General features: G+C 43.6%; 3 protein-coding genes across 6 annotated transcripts in view; all 3 read right to left on the minus strand.

The window, feature by feature from the left end:
* Positions 1-8: 8 nt before the first annotated feature.
* Positions 9-2,982, minus strand: echdc3 (enoyl CoA hydratase domain containing 3). Its single transcript, XM_035147871.2, has 6 exons — positions 2,782-2,982; positions 2,075-2,196; positions 1,901-1,998; positions 1,054-1,254; positions 708-886; positions 9-599 (listed from the first exon to the last, which is right to left on the minus strand). The coding sequence occupies exons 1-6, from the start codon at positions 2,916-2,918 to the stop codon at positions 446-448; spliced, it is 891 nt and encodes a 296-aa protein (XP_035003762.2). The 5' UTR covers positions 2,919-2,982; the 3' UTR covers positions 9-445.
* A 280-nt stretch (positions 2,983-3,262) lies between these two features.
* On the minus strand, positions 3,263-8,467 carry kcnj8 (potassium inwardly rectifying channel subfamily J member 8). Its single transcript, XM_035148080.2, has 6 exons — positions 7,791-8,467; positions 6,591-6,739; positions 6,311-6,471; positions 5,948-6,087; positions 4,940-5,156; positions 3,263-4,843 (listed from the first exon to the last, which is right to left on the minus strand). Exons 1-6 carry the CDS (start codon positions 8,132-8,134, stop codon positions 4,604-4,606), a joined length of 1,251 nt encoding a protein of 416 aa, XP_035003971.1. The 5' UTR covers positions 8,135-8,467; the 3' UTR covers positions 3,263-4,603.
* A 762-nt stretch (positions 8,468-9,229) lies between these two features.
* The window catches only part of abcc9 (ATP-binding cassette, sub-family C (CFTR/MRP), member 9), a 32,835-nt gene continuing 19,435 nt past the window's right edge, over positions 9,230-22,629 (minus strand). For 3 of the 4 annotated variants that reach the window (XR_004694539.2, XR_004694538.2, XR_004694540.2), the window contains 20 exons: positions 22,593-22,629; positions 22,310-22,435; positions 22,120-22,219; positions 21,895-21,968; positions 21,514-21,699; positions 21,206-21,360; positions 20,600-20,669; positions 20,329-20,486; positions 20,150-20,242; positions 18,755-18,857; positions 18,543-18,644; positions 18,020-18,140; positions 16,900-17,030; positions 16,211-16,289; positions 14,570-14,678; positions 13,477-13,580; positions 13,259-13,392; positions 13,089-13,151; positions 12,349-12,644; positions 11,839-11,980 (listed from right to left, as the gene is read on the minus strand). The exon at positions 22,593-22,629 is cut by the window's right edge and continues 101 nt beyond it. Coding sequence is in view for 1 of the 4 variants with exons in the window: in XM_035147180.2 (XP_035003071.1) it covers positions 11,843-11,980; positions 13,089-13,151; positions 13,259-13,392; positions 13,477-13,580; positions 14,570-14,678; positions 16,211-16,289; positions 16,900-17,030; positions 18,020-18,140; positions 18,543-18,644; positions 18,755-18,857; positions 20,150-20,242; positions 20,329-20,486; positions 20,600-20,669; positions 21,206-21,360; positions 21,514-21,699; positions 21,895-21,968; positions 22,120-22,219; positions 22,310-22,435; positions 22,593-22,629 (2,083 nt within the window). In the remaining 3 variants the exon portion in view is untranslated. Of the gene's footprint in view, positions 11,981-12,348; positions 12,645-13,088; positions 13,152-13,258; positions 13,393-13,476; positions 13,581-14,569; positions 14,679-16,210; positions 16,290-16,899; positions 17,031-18,019; positions 18,141-18,542; positions 18,645-18,754; positions 18,858-20,149; positions 20,243-20,328; positions 20,487-20,599; positions 20,670-21,205; positions 21,361-21,513; positions 21,700-21,894; positions 21,969-22,119; positions 22,220-22,309; positions 22,436-22,592 lie in introns of all 4 variants that reach the window. The other variant, XM_035147180.2, reaches the window with a different exon arrangement.

Raw genomic sequence — 22,629 nt, forward strand, 5'->3', positions numbered from 1 at the left:
AGAATATCTGTCTCTCATATTTTATATTCTTTTTGAAAACATAAACAAATCGACTTTAATGATGTCGAAATCAGACAATTAAAACAAAAAAAGGAAAATGATTTAGAAAGTAACTCTTGCATTTTACATTTTACAAATATTATACATCGATCAGCATTCTCTGTAATTATGAGTCTGTTATATCATCGATCATCTTTTCTCGTCTGGATGTTGACGACTCTGTGTTTCTCCCTCTCGTCTCCACTCAGCAGCTTTTTAAAGGCACAGCGGTTCAATATGAAACCGTCTCATGGTTCAAATTAAAAACTCTTACATGTTCACAGTGAAGCGATCGCTGACTCAGGCCTGGTGCTAATCATGAATCACCACTGACTGAAAACCATGTGCAGCAATCAGGATAAAACGTCCATCACTGCAGTGACGTCCTGTGATCAAAGTTTCTCCGTCAGTCGTGAGCTTGTTCTGCTTTGTGGCTCCACACCGGTTTGCGTTTCTCTATGAAGGCTCGGATCCCCTCCTGCCCGTCGCTCAGGGCCAGGTTGTCCACCATCACCTTGGAGGCGGTGGCGTACGCTGCATCTCGCCCCTGAGCCATTTGTCTTTGGAGGAAACAAAGGAAAACATTTGGAATCTTCAATGGTTCCCGGACACTAGAAACCATATAACCAGAAAGAAAACTAATTAAAAGCATCTGATGAAACTCTGACCTCTGGAAAGTGGCTTTTCCGAGGGCGACGACCGGTCGGCTCGCCTGACACACCCGCCGGGCGATGGCGAGCGTCTCCTCCTCCAGTCGCTCCTCTGGCACCACCTTACTGACCAGACCGTGCAGCAAGGCATCATGTGCAGAGATGGGAGTTCCAGTCAACAGCATCTCCATGGCAACCTGGGGAAAAGGTGTAAATCAATTAGAGCCTGATACTGGAACACAGCATTTAGCATTTAGCTTCATAAAAATCTAAATGGTTGCAGATCAATCAATTAATCAATTAGAAATTCAATTATTATCATTATTATTATTATTAAGTGACCTTCATCAGCCTCATCTCTTACTTTCCGCGGCACCGCTCTGCCGATGGCCACCGCCGGCGTCGAGCAGAACAGACCCACGTTGACCCCCGGCGTGGCGAAGGTGGACTTCTCCGTCACCACGGCGATGTCACAGCTGGCAACCAGCTGGCAACCAGCCGCCGTGGCAACACCGTTCACCATGGCAACCACCGGGACAGGTATGTCTTGTATCAGAGTCATCACCTGAAGGACAGACACGGAGTCAGTTGCCTCGTTCTGTGTCCTCAGAAGCCACAGTTTGACATCTTGTCCATTTTCTACAGAAACTACCAGTGGAGTTGCCCCCTGCTGGTCACTACAGAGAATACAGGCTTCAGACACTTGTTTACAAACAGTTCATGATTAATACTCAAAGCTACTGATGATGTCATTACTAGAATATATAAAAAAAGTGATTGGTCAATTGAAGAAAGTTTTGATTTTCAGGAAATATAATAATTTAAACAGTAACATCACTTCGTTAACAAAAATTAGTGATATATATTTATTAATTTATAGTGTTTTTAATGGTGCATGTCATAATATTGACGTTGCTGAAACAATGGATTAATCTAGTGTTTAACTATATCACATTTATTTGTTGTAGCTTTTCTTTAAATATGAGGATTTTAAAATGTCATCAAATAGTTTCTTGACATTTTAGAGCAAATACAGTTTTTCTTTCCGACGTCTGACATCATCACTAATTAATTAATAAAACATAGAATCAAAATAATACTTAGTTGTACCAGTTAAACTGCATTAAATCAGGTGAATGACCCTCGTGGAGCAGATCTTGTTTTAATAAATAGTAAAGAGTTTGATGTGATGATTGTGAAGGAACATTTACCTCGGCACAGGTGTGAAACACTTTGGCGTGATACTCTCGTCCCCGAGCGGACGTCAGCTCCTTCAGGTCGTGTCCGGAGGAAAACACTGGACCTTTGGCTGAAACACACAAACACAGTCAGACCGACATCTTTCTCCGTCTCTAACACACACACACACATTAAAAAGCTCTTACCTGATATGATAATAACTCTGAGATCGTCACTGTCCACGTCCGTGACGAGGTTTTCTCTGAGAGATTCCAACATGGACAGAGACAGAGCATTTCTCTTCTGGGGATTGTTCAATATTATTCTCCTGGAAACAGAAAAAATACGACATCACATCTATTAACACGGTTTTACTTCCTGTTCTGAATGATGCAGTATTTCATGAGGCTTTAGACAAAGGACTTTTCATACAGACATTTGATTCATAGCCACATTTCTTCTCTACCCTCTTTTATTTCCTTGTACAAAAAGAAAAAGACGACAACATAATTGTGTAATATCACAACGACGCTGCACAACAACCACAGGAGACGACAGAATTAGATTTAACTGTAGTTCATTCACTTCTCACATCTGGAAACTGTTCAGTTCAATAAGGTAAAAGTTTCTAAAGCAACACTTTTAATAGATTTGTGATATTTTCTCAGTGACGTGCTCAAAGAATATTGTGACATCTCAATGTTGACATTGACAGTTTTGCAGATTTAGACATTATTCGGGAATGACATGTGTGCCGAATTTCTTCTGAGACCTCGTAATGTGTAATAAAGTCCGGATCGAACCATTACAACTCTTTGATGATGTTTAAATCTTTATTCTTCTCTTAAATCTGTCGTTTCTACATTTGACCTCCTGTTTGTAAACAGAGGACGGACACATTTCACTGCTGCACCTTATTCCGTCGCTCTGCAGTTTCACCGTCGGCGGCTCCGGTTCGGTTCCCCGGTAAAACCTCGTCCCGGTGAGAAGCGTCGTTGTCCGGCGGAGCTGAAACCAACCGGCCGCTCGGGGTAGAAAACAACCGGCCATGTTCGTCAGGTCTTCACCGCGCAGGCACTTCCGCTCCCACTTCCGGGTACGACACCGTAAACAGCACGTGGTGCAACGTAGGTACGATTACAAGAGACAGAAGCTTAATTAAGTTTAATTAATCACTTGTCTCTTTAAGTTGATGAACATTTATCATTTAATATGTTTTATTATATTATTTTTTGTATTTATAAATATATACAGATGTATTTTCTTTCCCTTTGTTGTGATGTGACGTTTTTATTTGTGTCCATTTGTGATTCAAAGTCAAAGGAACAAATCAAGAGACACAATTAAAAATAAAGTTTTACACAAAGTGTAACAAAATCACAAAAATTCTGAGATTTTGATTTTACAATGGTTCTTTTTTAATTTATTATTGTTTGGGGTAAAACCACCAGGACTTATTAAAGATAAACAACAAGATCCCATTATGTGTTTTATACAGAATTTATTTATATGTGCAATTATATATATCTTCATGTTTGTATTTCCAGATATTATTTTACACACTTGTACGACCACATTTGTAAAGATAGATGCTTTTATTTTGTTGTATTAAACTGAATGAATATCTGATCATTTGTTCAGGTCAAATACGGAAACATATGAAGTGAGTAAATGTATTTTCATACAACATAACACAAACAAATGTACAGTGATTGATTGGTTGATTGATGATTGATTGATTGATTGGTTGGTTGATGATTGATTGATTGATTGATTGGTTGGTTGATTGATTGATTGATTGATTGATTGGTTGATTGATTCCCAGTCGTTAACACTAGTAGTGACTTCACAGTGTTTGTGCAGGTGAAGCTTAATTTCCTGTACAAGCAGATATTTATCTCCATCACATCTGAGTCTTCGTCACTTCAGTGAAGTCGAGTCAGCAGCGTGAAGCTAAATATGAAAACATCTTATTGACGAAGGAGCTTCAACTATCAATCATTTTTATTATCTAATAAAGTTTTCATAGTTTTTCATGAATCTATTAATGTGAAACATTTCCAAAGTGAATGTGACAAGAAAAACAACAATCAGGCTCGATTCAGCAAATAAGAAACTGGGAAACACACGTTACATCATCTGTTGGTTTTTAAAAATAATATGTTTTAAGAGTAAAAGATATTAGCGTGGCTGTAACCTCAGAAAACAATGTGTGTGGTTTGATGTGCGTCTCACGCTGCAGATGTGTGTTGACCTTTAAAAGTTTAGTGACATGTGTCCGTCACATTGTTCGACCATCAGGTCAAAACTAAACAAAGTACAGGAGAAGACGAGCTAAAGAAAATCCTCATATGTGAGAAGTTGGAGCCAACAAATGATTCAATGATTATAAAATTTAATAACAGTTGAACTTCTGTCTTTTAATCGACCAATTTAAATATCTTTTAAAACTCCACTTAAGTATAATTAGACATTAAAGTGCTGATGCACAGACTTTAAATCCCTCTGAGGATGAACTTGACTCTTGATAAAATATAAAAAACACTGTGTAGGATCTTTATCTGATGATGTCACTCCGTGTGTGTAACCACGGAGTGACATCATCAGCAGCCGTGTTGGGATAAGACAGATAACAGAAACAGATCGAGTCCCATCAGAGCAGGAGAGAGGCCGACACCCACAACCCTGCGTCCCCCCAGGAGGAGCAGGGCGGCCAGCAGGAGGAGGGCCTCATGTCAGGTGACGTTGTTCAGGTTCTGGCCTCCGTCGCCCGGGGTGTAGAACTGGACCTTGGACGAGTTGTTCCTGCGCAGGGTCCCGCTGCTTCCTGCGCCCTTACGCATGGAGTTGTTGCGTCTCATGGAGTTACGCTTCCTCAGCGAGTTCTGGTGCGACAGTTCGCTCTTCTGCAGAGTTTGAATTAAGATGGACGGCTTCTCGTCCAGTTCTCTGGCGCTGCACAGCGGCGTCGTCACCTTGGAGAGCAGAACAGGTTTGAATAAGTCAGATAGGAGCACACGTCGGCTGGAGGTCAGGACTAGTTGGACAATAGTTCCCTTAACTTCTCTCACCTTGACTGTGTTGCCAAACTTGGAGTAGTCCACAGAGTACACCCCGTCCTCCTCTGTTACTATGGGAACGAAGCGGTGACCCCACTGGATCTCCTCGGAGACGTAGGAGGTCCGGGCCTGTGTGGTGATCCCGGTGGTCTCCACCACTCCCTCCAGGATGACGATCACCTCCAGGTCACTGCACTGCAGCTCCATGGCCGACAGGTCGTACAGCGGACTGAGAGAGACGACACACGTTACATGTACTGTTAGTGTGTGTGTGTGTGTGTGTGTGTGTGTGTGTGTGTGTGTGTGTGTGTGTGTGTGTGTGTGTGTGTGTGTGTGTGTGTGTGTGTGTGTGTGAGTGTGTGTGTACAGATATATTGGCTGATACCTAAGACGTTGTTATCAAACAATTACGACAAAGAAATGTAGTTGAGGTTTGATATTTTACAGTTTAACCATATATTTGATTATAAATAACTATAAATAAAAATCTTTTCTGCATTGTTTATTCTGTAAAATAAAAGTTTTCTTATCAGCAAATGAACGCTGATACACATAAGTCTGAAAGACTGAAAACTGTAATCCATCTCCAACCCAATATTAAATGTATTTATACCTGCATCTACTGTCTCAAAGGTTTCTTGTTTATTTTAAACAACACATATTTTGTATATAATATTTTAAATCATTTTGAGAGTCTGATAACAAAGTTTGTCTGAGCAGCGTAAATCAAACACATAGAGTATAGAGTGAGTTCAGAGTTGATTCATGCTGTTGCTCTTTGTTTCTGTCCAGCAGAGGGAGATAGTGAGTTATAAGTTACACATGTTCAGCTGATGACTGAACATGTGTTGATTTCCATCCTTCTTCTCTACAAACTGTGAACTGTCCAAAATGTTATGTCTTGACTTTATCGTTGCTTTTGGATGAAGGAACGAAGGAGCAAAGTTATTCAGAGGAAACAGAGGAGCAGAGAGAAAGTGTGTCTGTGGTTCTCCGGCCTCAGAGCGTGTGTGTCAGTACCTGTCCCTGTCGATGATGTGGCAGATGATGAGCGGAGCGAGGAGGAACAGGCTGTTGCTCGCCACGGCGTTGTCCGTCTGCACGTCGATCTGTTGGATGGGGATCACTTCCCCCTCTGGGGTGGTCGTCTTCCTCACCACCTGCCCGACGACAAAATCATATTATTAAAAACAAACAGACCTGCAGGAGGAATAATAACGTACAAGTGAAAAAAGACAAAAAAACAGAGGTTTAAATAAGTCACTTGGTTAAAGGTTACACTAGGAGTCTTCAAGCTGCAGGGGGCGCAAGAGAGCTGCAGGAGTAGGTGTAGACAAAGTGACAGTGACAGATAAAAGCCAACAACCATCTCTCAGTAATCACCTGCAACCGGACCATGGCTCCGATGATCATACTCTTCCTCAGGTCTCCGATTCGAATCATGAAGCACAGGTGGTTGTTCCTGACGGCGATCACAGCGTGACGGCTGAAGATCAACGTCTCCGCTCGCCGGTTGGACTGAGCCGTCTTCATGAAGATACAACCTTCAGGAGGGAAACACAACAAACGTCACTGGTCTGATACCAGTCACCTCCAAAGGTCGATCATCCACTTGTGTGCGTTTGATTCTTCCTGGATGAGAGACAGTGTGTGTGAGTGTTACCCAGCATGACGGCGTTGATGATGAGTCCCACGATGTTCTGCATGATGAGGACGGTGATGGCGGTGGGACACTGCTCCGTGATCATCCGTCCCCCGAAGCCGATGGTCACCTGAACCTCGATGGAGAAGAGGAAGGCCGACATGAACGACCTGCGGGGAACCGAGAGATTCACTCACAGTTTGATGAATGTGACAAATGATTTCATAATTTTCTTACAGTCAACCGAACCCTGTCAGTTCATTAATATACCAGAGTAAAAGCACGAGTTTATTAGAGCTATTTTTACTTTATTTAAATGTTCTTCTTTCTTTAAATTATCTATGTGATTGACCCGTTATGTCTTCTCCAACACTTGTCATTGTACGGACTCTGTTTTAACTTATATATGACAAATAAAACTTGAAGTTTTGTTCAGTGGCTCCAAACGTATGGATCCTTCCAAAAGGTCACGACATAAATCTGAGAGGTCGTGAGATGATTAATGGATCGAAAAAAGAAAACTCACAAAATCCTGCTGCATAAATCTTTTCTCAAATCTTAGCTTTTTGTAAAATAACTTTTGAATCCAAACTGATAATTTGATCTTTTAAATCTTTTGCAGCTTTAAGTTTGAATGTGAAATCTGAAAAGTGAGTTTAGATGTTAAATACGTGCAGTGAAGTAAAAATGTGGGGGGGGTAGAAATATAAAGTAAAACAAAATGTAAAAACTTCTGATGTAAACGTACAAGTCTCCACAGCTGAGCAGCGGAAGGAGATGAAGAGGAGGAGGAAGGGGAAGAAGATGAAGAAGAAGGTCACTAAATGGAAAGGAGAGAGGGAGGGAGGGAGGACACAAGGAAGGATGGGAGAGGGGGGGGGCAAAGAAGACTCACACTCCCTCCCTCATAACTTCCTGTCACAACTAATGTATTTTCCTCCTCCCCTCCTCTTCCTCTGTCGAGTTTAACCAGAGATAGATAGAGATGTAGAGATGAAGAGGAGGTGGAGGAGGAAGAGGAGGAAGAAGAGCAGGAGGAAGATGAGGACAAGAACAGGAGAAGGTAGAAGAAGAGTAGAAAGAGGAAGAGGAGGGAGTTGGAAAGCTCGGATGAAGTGAAGATGGAGGAGAAGAAGAATCCCAGTGTCACCAAACACATGAAACCAACTGAACTTGTTAAACTTTGATAAAAACACAGACTCTGTCGTGCGTGTTTCTTACTTGACTTCGGTGACGCAGCGCGTCGTGTTGCGGTCCGCGTCCAGGTCTCCGTGCGCGAAGGCCACGAGCCACCAGCTCATGGCGAAGAGGAGCCAGCTGCTGACGAACGTGGTGGTGAAGATGACCAGCGTGAAGCGCCACTTCAGGTCCACCAGCGTGGTGAACACGTCCTGCAGGAAGCGGCCCTGCTCGCGGATGTTCTTGTGCGCCAGGTTGCACGAGCCGTTCTTGGCGATGAAGCGCGCCTTGTTGACGCGGTCCCTGAACACCGGTTTGCGGGGCATGCGGGAGGCGAGGCCCGGCAGACCGAACTCCTCCGGGATGATGCTTTTCCTCGCCAACATCCTGCTCCTTCCTCCTCAGCTGCAGGGGAAAAGGCGTCGTAGCTTCTTTTTAGTGCGTCTTTACGCGCGGTCTCAACATGTCCACCTGCAGGAAAACCGCTCAGAGACGCGCGCACTCCTCTGCGTCCGGTGACATTTGGAGATGTTCGGCTGTGGCCGTTGCGCACCGCCTCTGCTGCGTCTCCTCTGAGGGCTGCGACGCGCTGCGCTCCCCTGTTGACGTAGGACAAGTTCCAGAGTCCAGAGGCGCTCAGATGTGGAGCTGCTGCCTCCCAGGACCGATCAGCCACCGCCGGGAAACACGGGATTATGAACTGAACAAGAACACGACGCGTAAAAGTCTTTATAAATAAACGAATCACGCCTCAGCCGATGCGCATGACTTTTACGCGCAGTGCCATGAGTCCAATCACCGTTTTAACCCTTGAATCATTAATGTAGGATGATTTCACTCAGTTGGTTTAAAAACATTAAGTTCACATCTTCATCTTACTTCTACTTTTAAAGGGTTTCAGGAGGAAAACAAATAAATATAAAGAATATATTAGTTGTTTCTTTTTACAGGAACATAACTGTGCACTTAATTTAATTATGACTGTTTTTATATTGTTCTCCTTTTGTTGGCTTCTATTCTGACGATGCAGCAATTAATAATAAACATATTAAAATAAATGAGGTGTTGACGAATATAACTAAATAGGAAATAAACATTTAGCAAAGATGAGACTTTTACTTTGTGTTTAATAATCAGCTTCTGTTTCACATCTGAATAATTAAATAAAAACAAAGAGTAAAAGTGAAATGAAGAAAAGCTTCAGATTTTACTGTTTAAAATAAAACAATAAGAATTAAACAAAATCTTTAGAAACTAAACAAAACAATGAAAATTCACATTATGATTAAAGTAAAATTTTAAACTAAAAAAGCAAAATTCTGCGTATTTGTAAATGTCAACTTATATTTAATTCTTTCTTCACTGGTCTTTTAAATTGTGAATTTATTTATTATTTCGACTCTGAGTCACCAGGGGGCGCTGTTTAACAGTACACAGTCAGTGAGTGTGTGTGTGGTGCGGGTTTAATGAGAAAGACAAAGTTTCACTTCACTCAGAAACATTTTTATTTTCATTTCAAGTGTAAAAAACTCAGGCACACAGAATAATAATAATATAAGAGTTTGTATAAGTTTAAAAACTCCTGGATTCACAGGCTCCTACAAACTGTACATGTACATACTTTAAAAACTACCTAAACTTCACCTGCAGCTGAAAATCATGTTTATTTAACAGTCATGTGATTTTACGAGGAAGAATAAAAAACAGTCGTCAAAGCTCCGATAAAGTTTGCGTCGACTTCATTCTGTGCTTTTTCTTCGTTTGGCACAAATCTGAGTTTCGGGTTTCAGTTTGAGCAGCAGAGTGAAAAGAGAAAAACAAACCGCAGCTTCGGTTTCACGTGTTAAAAACTATAAAATCGGAAACTTCTCCAGATGAAACACGTGAGAGAAAATCAGTTTTTATAAAGAAAGTTGAAAAGTAGAGGATTAATCAATAAACCATAATACAAAAGGGACAGAACCACAGAACCAGGGATTCTAGAAAAAGTTTTCAGATCGACTCCGACTGTGAAACATGTGAATTTGTCTCTTTAGTTTTTTCTTTGTTAGAAATATGTATAAGTGTATATATCATTACAAAAACTATAAATGGAAATATAACAGTATAACATGATAGTTGAGCTCAATTCCTTCAATAATACGACAGGAACATTTCATCTAAGTGAAAAAAGTAAATCATAGACTGAGAACGAAGACGGACGACATGACGGCGCCGAGAAAGTGAAGCCAAACCATCTCAGGTGCCCCCTGGTGGCTGGCTGCAGTATAGGTCAGTATAAAACCTGTCCTCTCCATGTTAGCAGATGGGACCGAACTGAAATGTCAAAGACGGTTTCTGTCATTTCAGTTAGTTCTCGTCACGCTGATGTTTGTTTGGATTCTGGATCGACTCGGCGTCACGTCGCCGTCTCACTCTCGGTCCGGATCGACCTCTCGGGTTAACGGGAGATCGTGTTTCGCCGTCTATTGTTTCCCCCGACGATTAAAAAGGGTTCAGCAAAGCATGACCGCAGACAGACAGCGGGCTCAGCGGCGTCGGACCGAGCCGCGACACCCTACAGTGTTTGTACTAGTGAAACATAGAAATACAACCGATAGAACAGTGACAGAGCTGGAAATAAGATCCACGCGTTTACAAATCTAAAATCAAATTAAAATCCTAATTTCACAGACATTTTACTAAATAAAGAAATTCTTGATTTATTTTGGAACTAAAACAGCAAACCTGTGAAAAATACATTTATAAATGCAATTAAAAAAAACTTTGCAACTATAAAAGATTGTTTTGCGTCTAACGATTTTTCTTTCCACCAGAGGAGACGGGTGATGGATTCCCCCCCCCACCCTCATTCTCAGATCGTGGCAGATTTGCAGTTGCATCAAAAATGGCTGCAGCTGAGAGATGAGCTCCTCCTGGAGAACTGGGAGGAGACGCAAGTAAGAACAAGGACTTTAAAAAAAAGGTCTGATGTCTCGGTTGGTTGCAGAAATGCTCCAAAATAAAAAAGATGGCGGCAAATCCACCAACGTAGAACTCCTCAGTCGAGCTCGTTCGGAGGAGGAAGGTACGAGTCGATGAAAAACCTCCGACAGGAGAATGAACGTTTCTCCTTCTCCGTCGTCGGTTTAACAACAAACTGTTGATCGAAGTCTTTTCTGAACACAACTGAGATATATTAGTTTTACTTCTGTGTCTAAAAATGTAGCACGTTCTAAACCTGGGTCTAAAATATTAAGATTTAAATCCTTTACAGTGAAACAGATTGTACATTCAATCATATAAAAAAGGGATTCAAATAAAACTGGATATAAACTTCTGTTTTCCTTATTGTTGCATAATAGAAGTGATCGAGTGTAAACTGATACATGTGGTGATTAAAGATAATTAAAGACTTTTCAGTCAAGTTCAGTAAAAAAAAAAAAGATTCTCGCAGGGTTTAAAAGTTCAGCTCAAACTGAAACTATTGAATTAACTCTGAAGTCTGTACAAAGTTTAAAGTGATTTAATAAAAACCTGAAGTCAAATCTCATTAAAATCTAAGACCAAAACCAAAGTAACAAAGTATTAGTCTGAGATCTCAGAGCTTCTTCTGGAAGAGTTTGATGTTTTAAAGTCATTTTAAGTAATTTCCCAAAACATTCGGACCCTAGTTTGAACAGTTGTTCTTATTCTGATCGTTCTCATTTCTATTTTAACTGATCCGAGAACATTAAATGTCTCCGTCGTCAAATTCAATGAAAAACTTGTTTAAGTGCTTCAGCTAAATTCTTAATGTCGATGTGAAAACAGGAGGAATCAGCTGATGGAGCAGATGATGGAGCAGCTGATGGATCAGATGATGGAGCAGATGATGGAGCAGATGATGGAGCAGATGATGGAGCAGATGATCATAGTAACTGACGTGAAGTGTCAGAAAGGCAGTGACCTCCACAGTGACGGTGTTTCCTCTTCCACAGAACAAGCTTCTCCTTGTTATTTGCTTCTCTGGCGTGTTTCAGCGTCACAGGAGTTTATCGAACTTGTAAAAAATAATTCAAAGACTTAAAAAAAAAAAAGGGAAGATCTGATCTGGACGGCGACTGTCTGCGTGTCTACAGATCGGCTTTGACGAACGAGGCGAACATCCCCCCCTCCTGCTCCAGAAGAGTCTCGGGTTTGTCGTACTCCAGAATGTTCCCTCGCTTCATCACGATGACCAGGTCGGCCTTCAGGATGGACTGGACGCGGTGCTGGAGGACGACACAACGAGAGGTCAATGACGACAACCACAGAAAACACATTCATACTAATTATTATGATTATTATTTAGTATATTATTATTAAATAATCGTTATAATTGTGTTTTAAACCAGTCAGACGAACACTATACAGACAAAACAACCATTTTTAATCACTTTCTTTAATATTGTGACTTTTTTGACGATTTCACCAATTTCATATTCAGGGGGCCGACACCTAAAACTGTTTTCAGACATGAACTCCAGAAAATATCTGGATCAACTGACTCAGACTGTTGTGCTCTCACATTAATTAATTTAATAAATCAATAAGAATTTCAGGAAACACAACATGCAGCATTTTTCACTCCGGTACCAACCAGGCTGTCGGTGGTGTTAAGGCTTCAGCAGACCCAGAGTCAGCCTCCAGCTCCGACTCAGCCGGGAAAACAAACAGAAACAGGTGGAGGAAGAGGAAGAAGAGGAAGAGGAAGAGGAAGAGGAGAGCTGAGCCAAAGTGGTCCGGACCGATCCGGGTCTACTTGTGAGTCCTCACTAGCACACTGAAGAGGCTGTCCTCATGTGCCAGCAGGCTGGGACCAGAGTCACTTTCCACCAAGATCCCTGAGGAGAAGACCAGCACCTGCTCGGCCTCCAAGATGGAGGCCACACGGTGCTGGACGAAGGCACAGAGAGGAGGAAGAGGAGGGGAGGAGAGAGAGGAGGAAGGGAGGAAGAGGAGGGGAGGAAGAGGAGGGGAGGAAGAGGAGGGGAGGAAGAGGAAGGGGAGAGGGCAGGAAAACAAGATGGAGCAAAGATGAATGAAAGGGGAGGAAGAAATGATAAAAAGAAGAAATGTAAAGAAACGATTAAATGAGAGAACAGAGAGACAATTGAAGGAAAAAAGGAAGATGTAAGAAGAAGGAGGGATGAAAATAAAGATAGAAGAAGAAATACATTTGGATTATTAACTAAGTCACATGTGGAAAACGTGTTAGTAGGAAACAAGGAAAGGAAAAAGGAGGGAGATACGAGGTGATGGATGCAGATGAAGCTCAGAGATAAAGAGCAAACCTTCATTACATTACTAACAACAACATGAACGGACTGAAGGACTCACTGCGATCGTTACGACTGTTCGGTCGGCGAACGCCGTCATCACCACTTTCTGTAGAATGTTCTCCTGCGAAGAAAGATAGAAATGACTCTGGGTTTTCTAAAAGATTCATGTATATTATCTGATACAACACACACACACACACACACACACAGACACACACAGACACACACCGTTGCCATGTCGATAGATGCTGTAGCCTCATCCATGATGAGGATGCTGCTCTTCCTGACGAAGGCTCGAGCCAAACAGAAGAGCTGCCTCTGACCGACGCTGAAGTTCTCACCTCCCTCTGTCACCACGGCATCTGAACACAAACACACGACAACAGACTCACAATTAACACAATTCAACTGTGACACTCATTTGAGGAGGACGTTGATTTGAGTACCTAGTCCTCCAGGCAGAGCCTTCACCATGTTCTTCAGCTGGGCGATCTCTAGCGCCTCCCAGAGTCGATCATCAGTGCACGTCCGCTCTGGATCCAGATTAAACCTGCGAGACACGGACAAGGAGTTTATGTGTTTGTTAATCATAATGTATATAAAGATATAAAGATGGACGTCTCCACTTCCTCTTGTGTATTTGTCTGGGCAGAGCAGCAGGAGGCCACATCTCACGTGGACTCATTCTCCCAGTGGGCTGCAGGAAAAGTTCCAGAAAAACGTCCAGAGCAACTGACTCAGACATTTGTTTCCACATCGAACCTCCAGAACATTCACAGGTCTGGAAACAGCTCGAGTCATTCAGAGGTTTCTCATGTTATTTTAGTTTTTAAGGGTTGGTGTAAAACTTGATTCATTTCTGTTTATCGTGAGTAAAATAACAGTAGAGTTATTTACGATTTGACAAATCTGCTACGTGTTACTACTGAAAGTGTGTGTGTGTGTGTGTGTGTGTGTGTGTGTGTGTGTGTGTGTGTGTGTGTGTGTGTGTGTGTGTGTGTGTGTGTGTGTGTGTGTGTGTGTGTGTGTGTGTGTGTGTGTGTGTGTGTGTGTGTGTGAGAACGTAACAGCAATGTCTAAGAGGACAGTGTGAAACAGTTACTGTCGACCATTCACCCCGAGGCTTATGTTCACATAAACAAGAGTTGGTGGAAACGCCAAGATGACAACCCCCCCATCTCTCTCACACACACACACAGACCCACACACACACAGACCCACACACACGTATCTGTCCAAACAAATAGCACTTGCTCTTTGTCTTTTCTAACACAGTCACTGTATCATGTAGCCACACAAACACACAGAGGTTGTGCGTGTGTGACGGAGGAAGACGCAGGCTCTTCCTCCCTCGTACGATCGGCTCGGCCCATGACGTCTGCCACGAAAGTCAGATTAGGACCCGGCCAGAGTTCCCACTGGGTTTTCAACCACTAACCCCACAGCTGGGAAGTCATGTGACAGACGTCTTTCAGGACAATAAACGCTGAGGTTATTAAAAGGACGTGCGTGTGTGTGTGTCTGTGTGTGTGTGTGTACCTTATGGATCCACTGAACAACACAGGGTCCTGGAGGATGATGGAAAGCCTCGAGCGCAGAGTCGGCAGAGGAAGTTTAAAGATGTCGATCCCGTCGATGATGATCTTTCCTGCAACACAAGCAAAGATTCGCTCAGCGGCAAACTTTATTTTTTACCAAATTAGGACTTTTTTTCTCAAAATATATAACTTTGGAATTGAAATCTCCGAATTTCTTTGCTTCAATACAACCTTAGTGACAACAACACGTTGTTCTTTCATTTAGAAATTATCTTTTGAAACTCTTCGCTCGTACCAAACATCTTGAATAACTTTTTGTTCTGTTTATTTGATCGCAATCTAAAAAATGTCCCTTTTCGTTTCAGTCAGGATTGTTTTCACCGCGACGCTGCTCTGGGTTTGTTTCACTGCTTTATAAGGAAACGCTGCTGAAACAAACGTCTTAATTTACTGTGACACGAGACGTCTGCCCAGCTGTGTGTGTGTGTGTGTGTGTGTGTGTGTGTGTGTGTGTGTGTTAATGGAAAAAGTGACTGTCAGGTTAATCTGCCTCGAAGCAGCAGATACAAACACAACGGTACGATTACGACTTGCTTTAAAAATCCAATAAATAACAAAGACGGTTTTAAGACATCACGGCTGCCGTCTTTTTAAAATAAAAGAGAGAGAGAGAGAGAGAGTCTGAAAACAAGTGAGGAAAGTGGGTCAGGTCTCGCTGCTCCTAACGACCCGATCCACTTCAGGTCCACTCCACGGGAGACGAGAAGGGGAACGAGACACACGAAGAACAAAAAGAAGCAGCGCACTCTCACTTAGGGAAAACCTGCAGCGGTGTTTGAAAAGACGTCAGATACATGAGGAACGGTTAAATAAACGGTTCCTCCAACATAAACACACACGTGGGAGGACGGTGGACGTTTGGAGGAGACACTCTCCCCAGTTTACCTCCAGTGCTGCTCCGCTTAGAGCTAAAACTATCTGAACTTATCTATAGTCAATTTATATTGTTTTTAGCTGATAAACTGAAGTTTGGTGGATTATATTGGTGAATATTTGGGGTTTTACGGACATTTTACGAGGGGACGTGGAAGGAAAGGGCTGAAAAGTGTTTTTAAAAACCAACAATATCTAATGTTCAGTCAGGTCGGGGGAAGTTCCAGCGACTTTACGGCACCGACGGCTCCACTTTAATCCAAATCACCAGTAAATCACCAGCGAGGAATAAACATTTCAGCCTTAATGCTTCGTAACGTTGCAGGTGAGAAACTTAACGTTGTGTGGATCCATCAGACGAACGAGGTGTTTCAGCAGATTTACAGTTTGGAGGCTGAGGAGGTTTATGATTCGTACTTTAGATTTGAGAAAGGAACCTGTAAACTCACGGGGTGATAATGTTCAGAGTTAACAGGGCGACACGAGCCAGGAATAAACACCACGAGCATCGTGAGATCCCTCAAGATACCGGAGGAGAGCGACTGTGAAGAATCACTGCTCGTGGCAAATATGGCCAAGAAAGATTCAGGGTCAGGAGCATAAACATACTAAACCAGAGAGAGACACCGAGACAAGGACAGATGAGACGAAGCACAGGGACAGAAACCAAGAGGGAAGAGGTGGAGGAAAGAAAACGTGACAGACCCACCTTCGAAAATGTCCACCATGTTGAAAAAGGCCAGCGACAGGGAGGACTTCCCGCTGCCCGTGCGGCCGCAGATTCCCACCTATCAGGAGGAGGAGGAGGAGGAGCAGAGCCGGTCAATAAGCTGCAGGGCGACACCGCGGTGAGACATGACACACGTGTGTGAGGAGCCGGTCGGGTCGCAGGTCAAACGGAGGCTCGCGAAGTCAAAGCTTCACGTTTAACAACAGTTTTCTCACATGAGATTCAGACATTTCAGACTAAAGCAGCACAAACCAGCAGCTTCGTTAAAATGACTTTGTGTTTTCACATTGAAAGAGTTGGTTTTTCATGTCGTGTCTCGTTCAGACGAGAGGAAAGGAAACCTCACGTCCCTCCTGTCTCTTCATTCCTTTGTGCACACGGACGCTCGGCGCTGCTCCGTCACGTCGGTGTGATGTTCGATCCCCGTTTCTTATCGGCAGGGTGCGAACCACCTAAAGTTACCTGCAGCTGCTTCTGATGGTTCAACCTTTCAAAGTCTTCAAACTAAAAACGGGGCCCAGCGGCGTCTCCAGAATTCTGGTGTGGTGTGGTGGTGGCAAGCGTAACCATGGCAACAGCGACGAGTGTTTAAACTAAAAGGTCAAAGTGTGGATGTAGCATTTCAAACTGATGCAAACAACAGCTCCTCACAGAATCCCGTTAATTACCTTCTGGCCGGGCTCGATGTAGGCGTTGACGTGTTTGAGCACTGGCTTGAGCATCGGGTCGTAGCGCACACTCAGGTCCTGGATCTTGATCTCCCCGTCGTGGGGCCAGTCCTCGGGCACCTGAGAGGCGTCTGCAGACGGAGAGAGAGAGAGAGAGAGAGAGAGAGAGAGAGAGAGAGGTTTGAACACCGCAGCGTGAGAGCTCGGCCACAGAAGACAGTTGTGTATGTTACCGTCCCGCCTGGTGTAAACAGGAGCATATAGGACATATGGACCAAGTCATAACACTGCAGATATATAAACGCTGGCAGAGTTTTTCCTCACACACCGAACCTCTTAACCTCAAGTACGGGTCAAGAGCTCAGAACGCAGGGTCCGTCACTTCCCATCATGCATTGTGTTGGCTGGAAGCTTCCACGATGTCAGAGAGGAGCAGGATTCTTCACTGAGGTTTCTGGATGTTTTTATGGTTTCATTTCAATTCACTGTAAAGATTCGTCAATGAGAAACATGTGGAAAACCTTTTTCTGAACTCCACTGTCGAATATTTTAGTAAAATCTCTTTTCTTTCCTCTCCTTCACTTTCTTCTTAGCTCAGGAATTGAATTTATCATGTTTCCTTAAATAGCTTCTCGCTCTTGGCAAAGTCACTCAAGACTTTTCCTTTTTTGTTCAAGGTTCGGTGGGATGTGATTTGGCTTCGGTGGATATTCGTAATCTCGATGACACAAGGCAGACGATATAACGGGTGAAACAATGAAACGTTATCTGCCCTTTAGGAAAAGATTAGGACAGCGTTTGTATTTCACCATAGCAACGGAGCGCCTCATAAAAACATGAAATAAAACTTCTGTTCCGCAGAAGATTAATCAGTGAGTTCGTGATTAGATCACATTCTGTTCCACTGAGTGAATCAGGAACCATTAACACATCATCTGTCTGAAACAAAATCATCTCAGATCCACTGTTTGTGTTATTTGTGAATATGAAAGTTTAAATGTGATTTATTTACTTCTTCTATCCTAATAATGACGTTTCAGCACATCAGAAAAAGTAATGTGTTAATATGTGAAACTTCTGATATTCTTTCTGTCTATCAGATCGATGTCAGCTCAGTTACCCATCAGTCCTTCGTAGTTCTCCGACTCTGTGCTGAGGAAGCTGTTGACCTTCTTCACCGCCGACATCTGCACCTCCAGGTCCGCCAGGTTCCTCACGACCCAGTTCAGGTAGTTGGTGACCTGCACAGAAAGAGACACAATGGGCCACTAAGTATTGATAGAATTAAAAAAAATAAGTCTTTAAAATATATATATATAATAATCCAATGGGATGAACGACTGGTTTAAATCATGTGCCGTAAACTTCAAGCCCAGTGGTCCGGTACTTTAAGAGAGAAAGATAGACTTGAAATATAAAGTGCAAGACGCCAAAGTGACCTTTGATCACCAAATTCTAAATCAGTTCATCGTTAAGTCAAACCGAACGTTTGTACCAAGATTGAAGAAATTCCCCGTCAGCGTTCTTGATAAACAGTGTTCACAACAACGGGACGTGAGCACGGACAACCTGAAAACACAATGGAGGAATAAAAATAAACGAAGTGAGACGTTGTGATAAAACATCCGAGCAGGAGAACTCACCGTGAGGGCGTACGTGAGTCCGAGTCCCACCATGCCTCCGTAAGGTTGATTCCAGATGGACGCTCCCGCCGCCGTCAGCACGATCACTGCTCCCAGGTAGTCCTGCACGACGACGGACCAAACAAGACCACGTGGTAAGTACGTAACCACGGAGACAACGTCTGACCACACGTTGGGAAACAAAGAGTCTCAGTAATAAAATGGTTCCTCACCGTGCGGACCTCCAGCCAGCGGTTGGCGGCCGACAGAAACAGGTAGGCTGTGTTGTTCGTGTCCGTCAGCTCCAGCATCCGCTGTTTGAAACGAGCCTCGTGTCTGAAGACATTTATAAACGTAGATTAGAACAACACGTCCTCCGCTCTACTATGAAGACTGTGGATAAAGATGGACGACATGACATGAAGCCAAAATCATCTGGATCGCCCCCTGGAGGCCAAAAACCCTGCCGCCTCCATGTTAGCAGATGGGACACAGACCAGTATACGTTGCTGTACTTTTAGGTCGTTCGTATCACACAGATGTGGTTCAAGATATTTTGGCTTCATTTTTTTGGCTTCAACAGGAGGAAGTGAAGACCCGTCGTCCATCTTTGTTTACACTCGATGTCTAAGCCTCAATTACAAACTGACACAAACACGAACACAAGTTGTATCTCTGATGAAATGAGAGTTTTAAGTTGAGTAAGAATAAGAGTCGGAGTTCTGCTGGTAAATCACTGTTGTCCAAACCAGACGGGGGTTTGGACAATGATAATGGGAACTGTCCCACGAGCGCCAAGAATCTGTCTCAACAGCAGCTTCACTGTTTCTGTGTGTGTATGTGTATGTGTGTGTGTGTGTGTGTGTGTGTGTGTTTGTGTGTGTGTGTGTGTGTGTCCGGAAGTCCTCGGGGAAGAGAAGAGGAAAAAAAGCGTGAGAGCTGTTTAATGTTGGATTAGACCGACGATGGGAACGAGGGTGAAGACAGAAATACAAGAAGATACGACAACACGAGTTCAAACTAATACACTTAAACAAGGAGAAACACACAACCGCTCACACTGGTTTAACAGCTACTGGTTCTGCACCAGTAGCTGGGAAGACACATTATTAAACTGGAGTACATGTCTGTTGCCATGCAAGTGTTCTCATGACCAGGGATGCTTCAGGGGAGTTTGGGGGCCCCGGGCAAAAGGGAGCAGGGGGCCGCACATCAAAAGGAAGCACATGATACCACGTCATTCCAATCTTCAAATCATTTTCAAAATAAAATTGTAAACAGTGCAGTGAGTGCATGTGGTTTGGGATGCAACTCTCTGCCTGAACCCGACAGGCAGATCGTTTCAATTATATATTTTAAAACCGGGCCCTAGTCTTCGGGACCATTCAAATTCAAACACAAATAAAACCACCAAGGGATTCTCACAAAAATGTTGTTACAAATGTAATCAGCCGTTCTCAGGGGCCCCTGTCAGCTGGAGGGGCCCCAAGCAAAGCCCTGCTTCATCCACCCTGTTGCTACGCCCCTGGTCACGACACTGGATACCACTGCTGCTAACATCAATATCATTAACCCCTGGATAATGTACAGCACCAGTGGAATACCAATAATAAAAGTTGGAGTCGTACCTGAATGCTCTTATTGTGGTGAGACCTTCAGCCGTCTCAGAGAAGTGACAGAGCAGAGGAAGCTGTGTGGAGTCGTCCAGGTCCTGCAGGTCCCTGAGGAACGGTCACAGGTTCAAACTCTTTCAATGGGCCTATAGATGCAAACGGTTGTTAATACAACAACCACAATGCGGACTCACTTGGACGCCACTCTGAAGTACTTCTGGATGAAGTAGAAGGCGATGCCCAGGGGAACCAAGGCGATCAGAAACAGAGGCGTGATGAAGGAAATGACCCCGATGGCCGACAAACAGAGCAGCGTGGATCTCGTCAGCGACTCCAGCGTCGGGGGAATGTGCTTCAAGACGGAGACGGCGAAGAGAGACAACGGCGTCAGAACACAACTACACGACTACACATCGTTTACAAATGAGATGTCGTCTTTTCTGATGCTGTCACTCGTCCATCCACCTGATCAATGATGTTGGTGTCAGCTGAGAACCTGTTGAGGATCTGCCCCAGAGGAGTGATGTCGAAGAACCTGAGGAGACACGGAGCACATTGGTGCTAGTCGCAGGTTTGTAGCTGAAAGAAACCCACAACCCTCTGAAACCACATTTAAATCCAATGGATTCTGAATTTTGTGTAATCCTGCTGACAACAGACACACAAATGGATATGGGGGGAAAACATAACAACACCAACAACGCACATTTTGGATGTTTCGTCCAGTGCTGATGTTTTTATTTTCAATTTCACTTTCTGAGCCGCCGCCCAAAAGGAGGGGAGACAGTCGGAGGGAGGGACATCACAATGACGTCACTTACAATAATTCACCATAACTCGTTCATCAGCAGCTTCACAACGACTGATCAACAAGTTCAACTAATACTCATCTGGGTCATTACGCTAAAAACCTCAAGTTTCTCTTGAATTCACACTTTTAAAGTCGCTCCCGTTTCCCTCCTCGTGCTCTGTGACTGTTTTAATTCAAGGGGACATAAGACGGATCAACACTGAGCTCGTAGCCGTGTCTGTCTCTGTGTTGCGTAGTTGTGTAGTTGTGTAGTTGTGTACCTGATGGGAGCGTGGATGATCTTGTTGAGCAGGTTGTGGTGCAGGTTGGTGGCTGCAGAGACACCCAGAAACTCCACAGTGAGGGAGGTGATGAGGCACAGCGTGATTCCAGATGCAGACAGGATAGCGAACACTAGCAGATAGTGGGAGTCAGCCTGTGGGTTGCACACAAACACACACAGACACACACACACACACACACACACACACACACACAGACACACAATGTACGAGATCAGAAATCTAGACCTACTGTTTATATCACTGACAATGTAAAAATCGGTCTGTTCCATGAGGTCAGTCTGTACCTCAGGAGAACCGCTGATGTTCACGGCCGGGCTCGTTCCATTGGACGCACTCAGATTGGTCTTGGAGGACGTCCACATGGCCAACCAGTAGTCAACGGCGACGATGACGCTGTGCTTGAGCAGCTTGGAGGACACCATGAGGAAGACCATGAAGAAACCCCCGGAGGACAAGTAACACCAGCACACCTGAGACGAAGGAGCCGATGTCATCACGTGTGGATGGAGGACGTTTTGATAATGATGTTCTTTTTATTATTACACAAAAAGTTTTTTTATTTGATATAAATTTGAAAGTACATTTAAAACGCAAAACTTTAATGTGTGATTGGTGCAAAGAAAACTAAAGCAAATAACTAAATATAAAGACGTGTGACAGATTACCCTCCATGGGATCTTTGATCGTCTGTTTGAGGTCATAGACATGTCGTCGTCTTCTTCTTCCTCCTCTTCCTCCTCTGATGAGACGAACAATCAGATGAACAACAAAGCGATTCAACACTTTTCAATTTCATCCACTTCCTGCCTGATACATTTATCTGAATCGTGCAATCAAACAGTTTTTTGCAGGTAATTAGACGAAAACCTTAACGAGAATTACACAATCACCTTCATCCTCGTCGTCCATCTGGCTCTTGGCTTCTCTGGAGTAGAAAGCTCTCCTCAGAGTCTTCCTCTCCAGTGTCGTTTGACTGTCCTGCTGAATGTCCTGCACACAGAGACACGAGGGATCAGAACAGAGACACGTTCATCACAACTTGGAGGAAATGTCCTCGTCTGTCTCCCGAAGTCCCTTCACCTTCTCCAGCTCCTGGTCCTGTCGGTTCATCAGAGTTTTCCAGTGATCGTAAAGCTCGACGTCATGAGTCTGAATGTCCTTCAGGGTTCCCTCCCTCAGGATGGAGCCGTCCTTCATCGCTATGATCTTCCAATAGACACACAGAAAACCATCAAATCACACGTGATGGAGTCATGAGCTTGATTGTGGGGCATCAATTTCTGCAAACTACCACAGAGTTGTGCTGTAAAACTGTGGCTGTGAGTTTCTTTTGGTTTATATTACATCAGTTTGCGGTTCTTACCCAGTCTGCATGTATAAGATACTGCAGTTTATGAGTG

The sequence above is a fragment of the Hippoglossus stenolepis genome, chromosome 22 (assembly GCF_022539355.2).
Source record: "Hippoglossus stenolepis isolate QCI-W04-F060 chromosome 22, HSTE1.2, whole genome shotgun sequence".
NCBI classification, from domain to species: domain Eukaryota; kingdom Metazoa; phylum Chordata; class Actinopteri; order Pleuronectiformes; family Pleuronectidae; genus Hippoglossus; species Hippoglossus stenolepis.

Bases quoted from the DNA above. Each gene is read 5' to 3' on its own strand.
- echdc3 (XM_035147871.2), bottom strand. From the start codon at position 2,918: ATGGCCGGTTGTTTTCTACCCCGAGCGGCCGGTTGGTTTCAGCTCCGC. The intron at 2,197-2,781 runs GTGCAGCAGTGA...TTCTGTTTCCAG, and splicing joins CTGCAGAGCGACGGAATAAG to GAGAATAATATTGAACAATC. The intron at 1,999-2,074 runs GTAAGAGCTTTT...TGTGTGTTTCAG, and splicing joins CAGAGTTATTATCATATCAG to CCAAAGGTCCAGTGTTTTCC.
- kcnj8 (XM_035148080.2), bottom strand. From the start codon at position 8,134: ATGTTGGCGAGGAAAAGCATCATCCCGGAGGAGTTCGGTCTGCCGGGC. The intron at 6,088-6,310 runs GTGATTACTGAG...GTCGTCGGGCAG, and splicing joins GAGCCATGGTCCGGTTGCAG to GTGGTGAGGAAGACGACCAC. The intron at 4,844-4,939 runs GTGAGAGAAGTT...CTGCTCTCCAAG, and splicing joins AGTTTGGCAACACAGTCAAG to GTGACGACGCCGCTGTGCAG.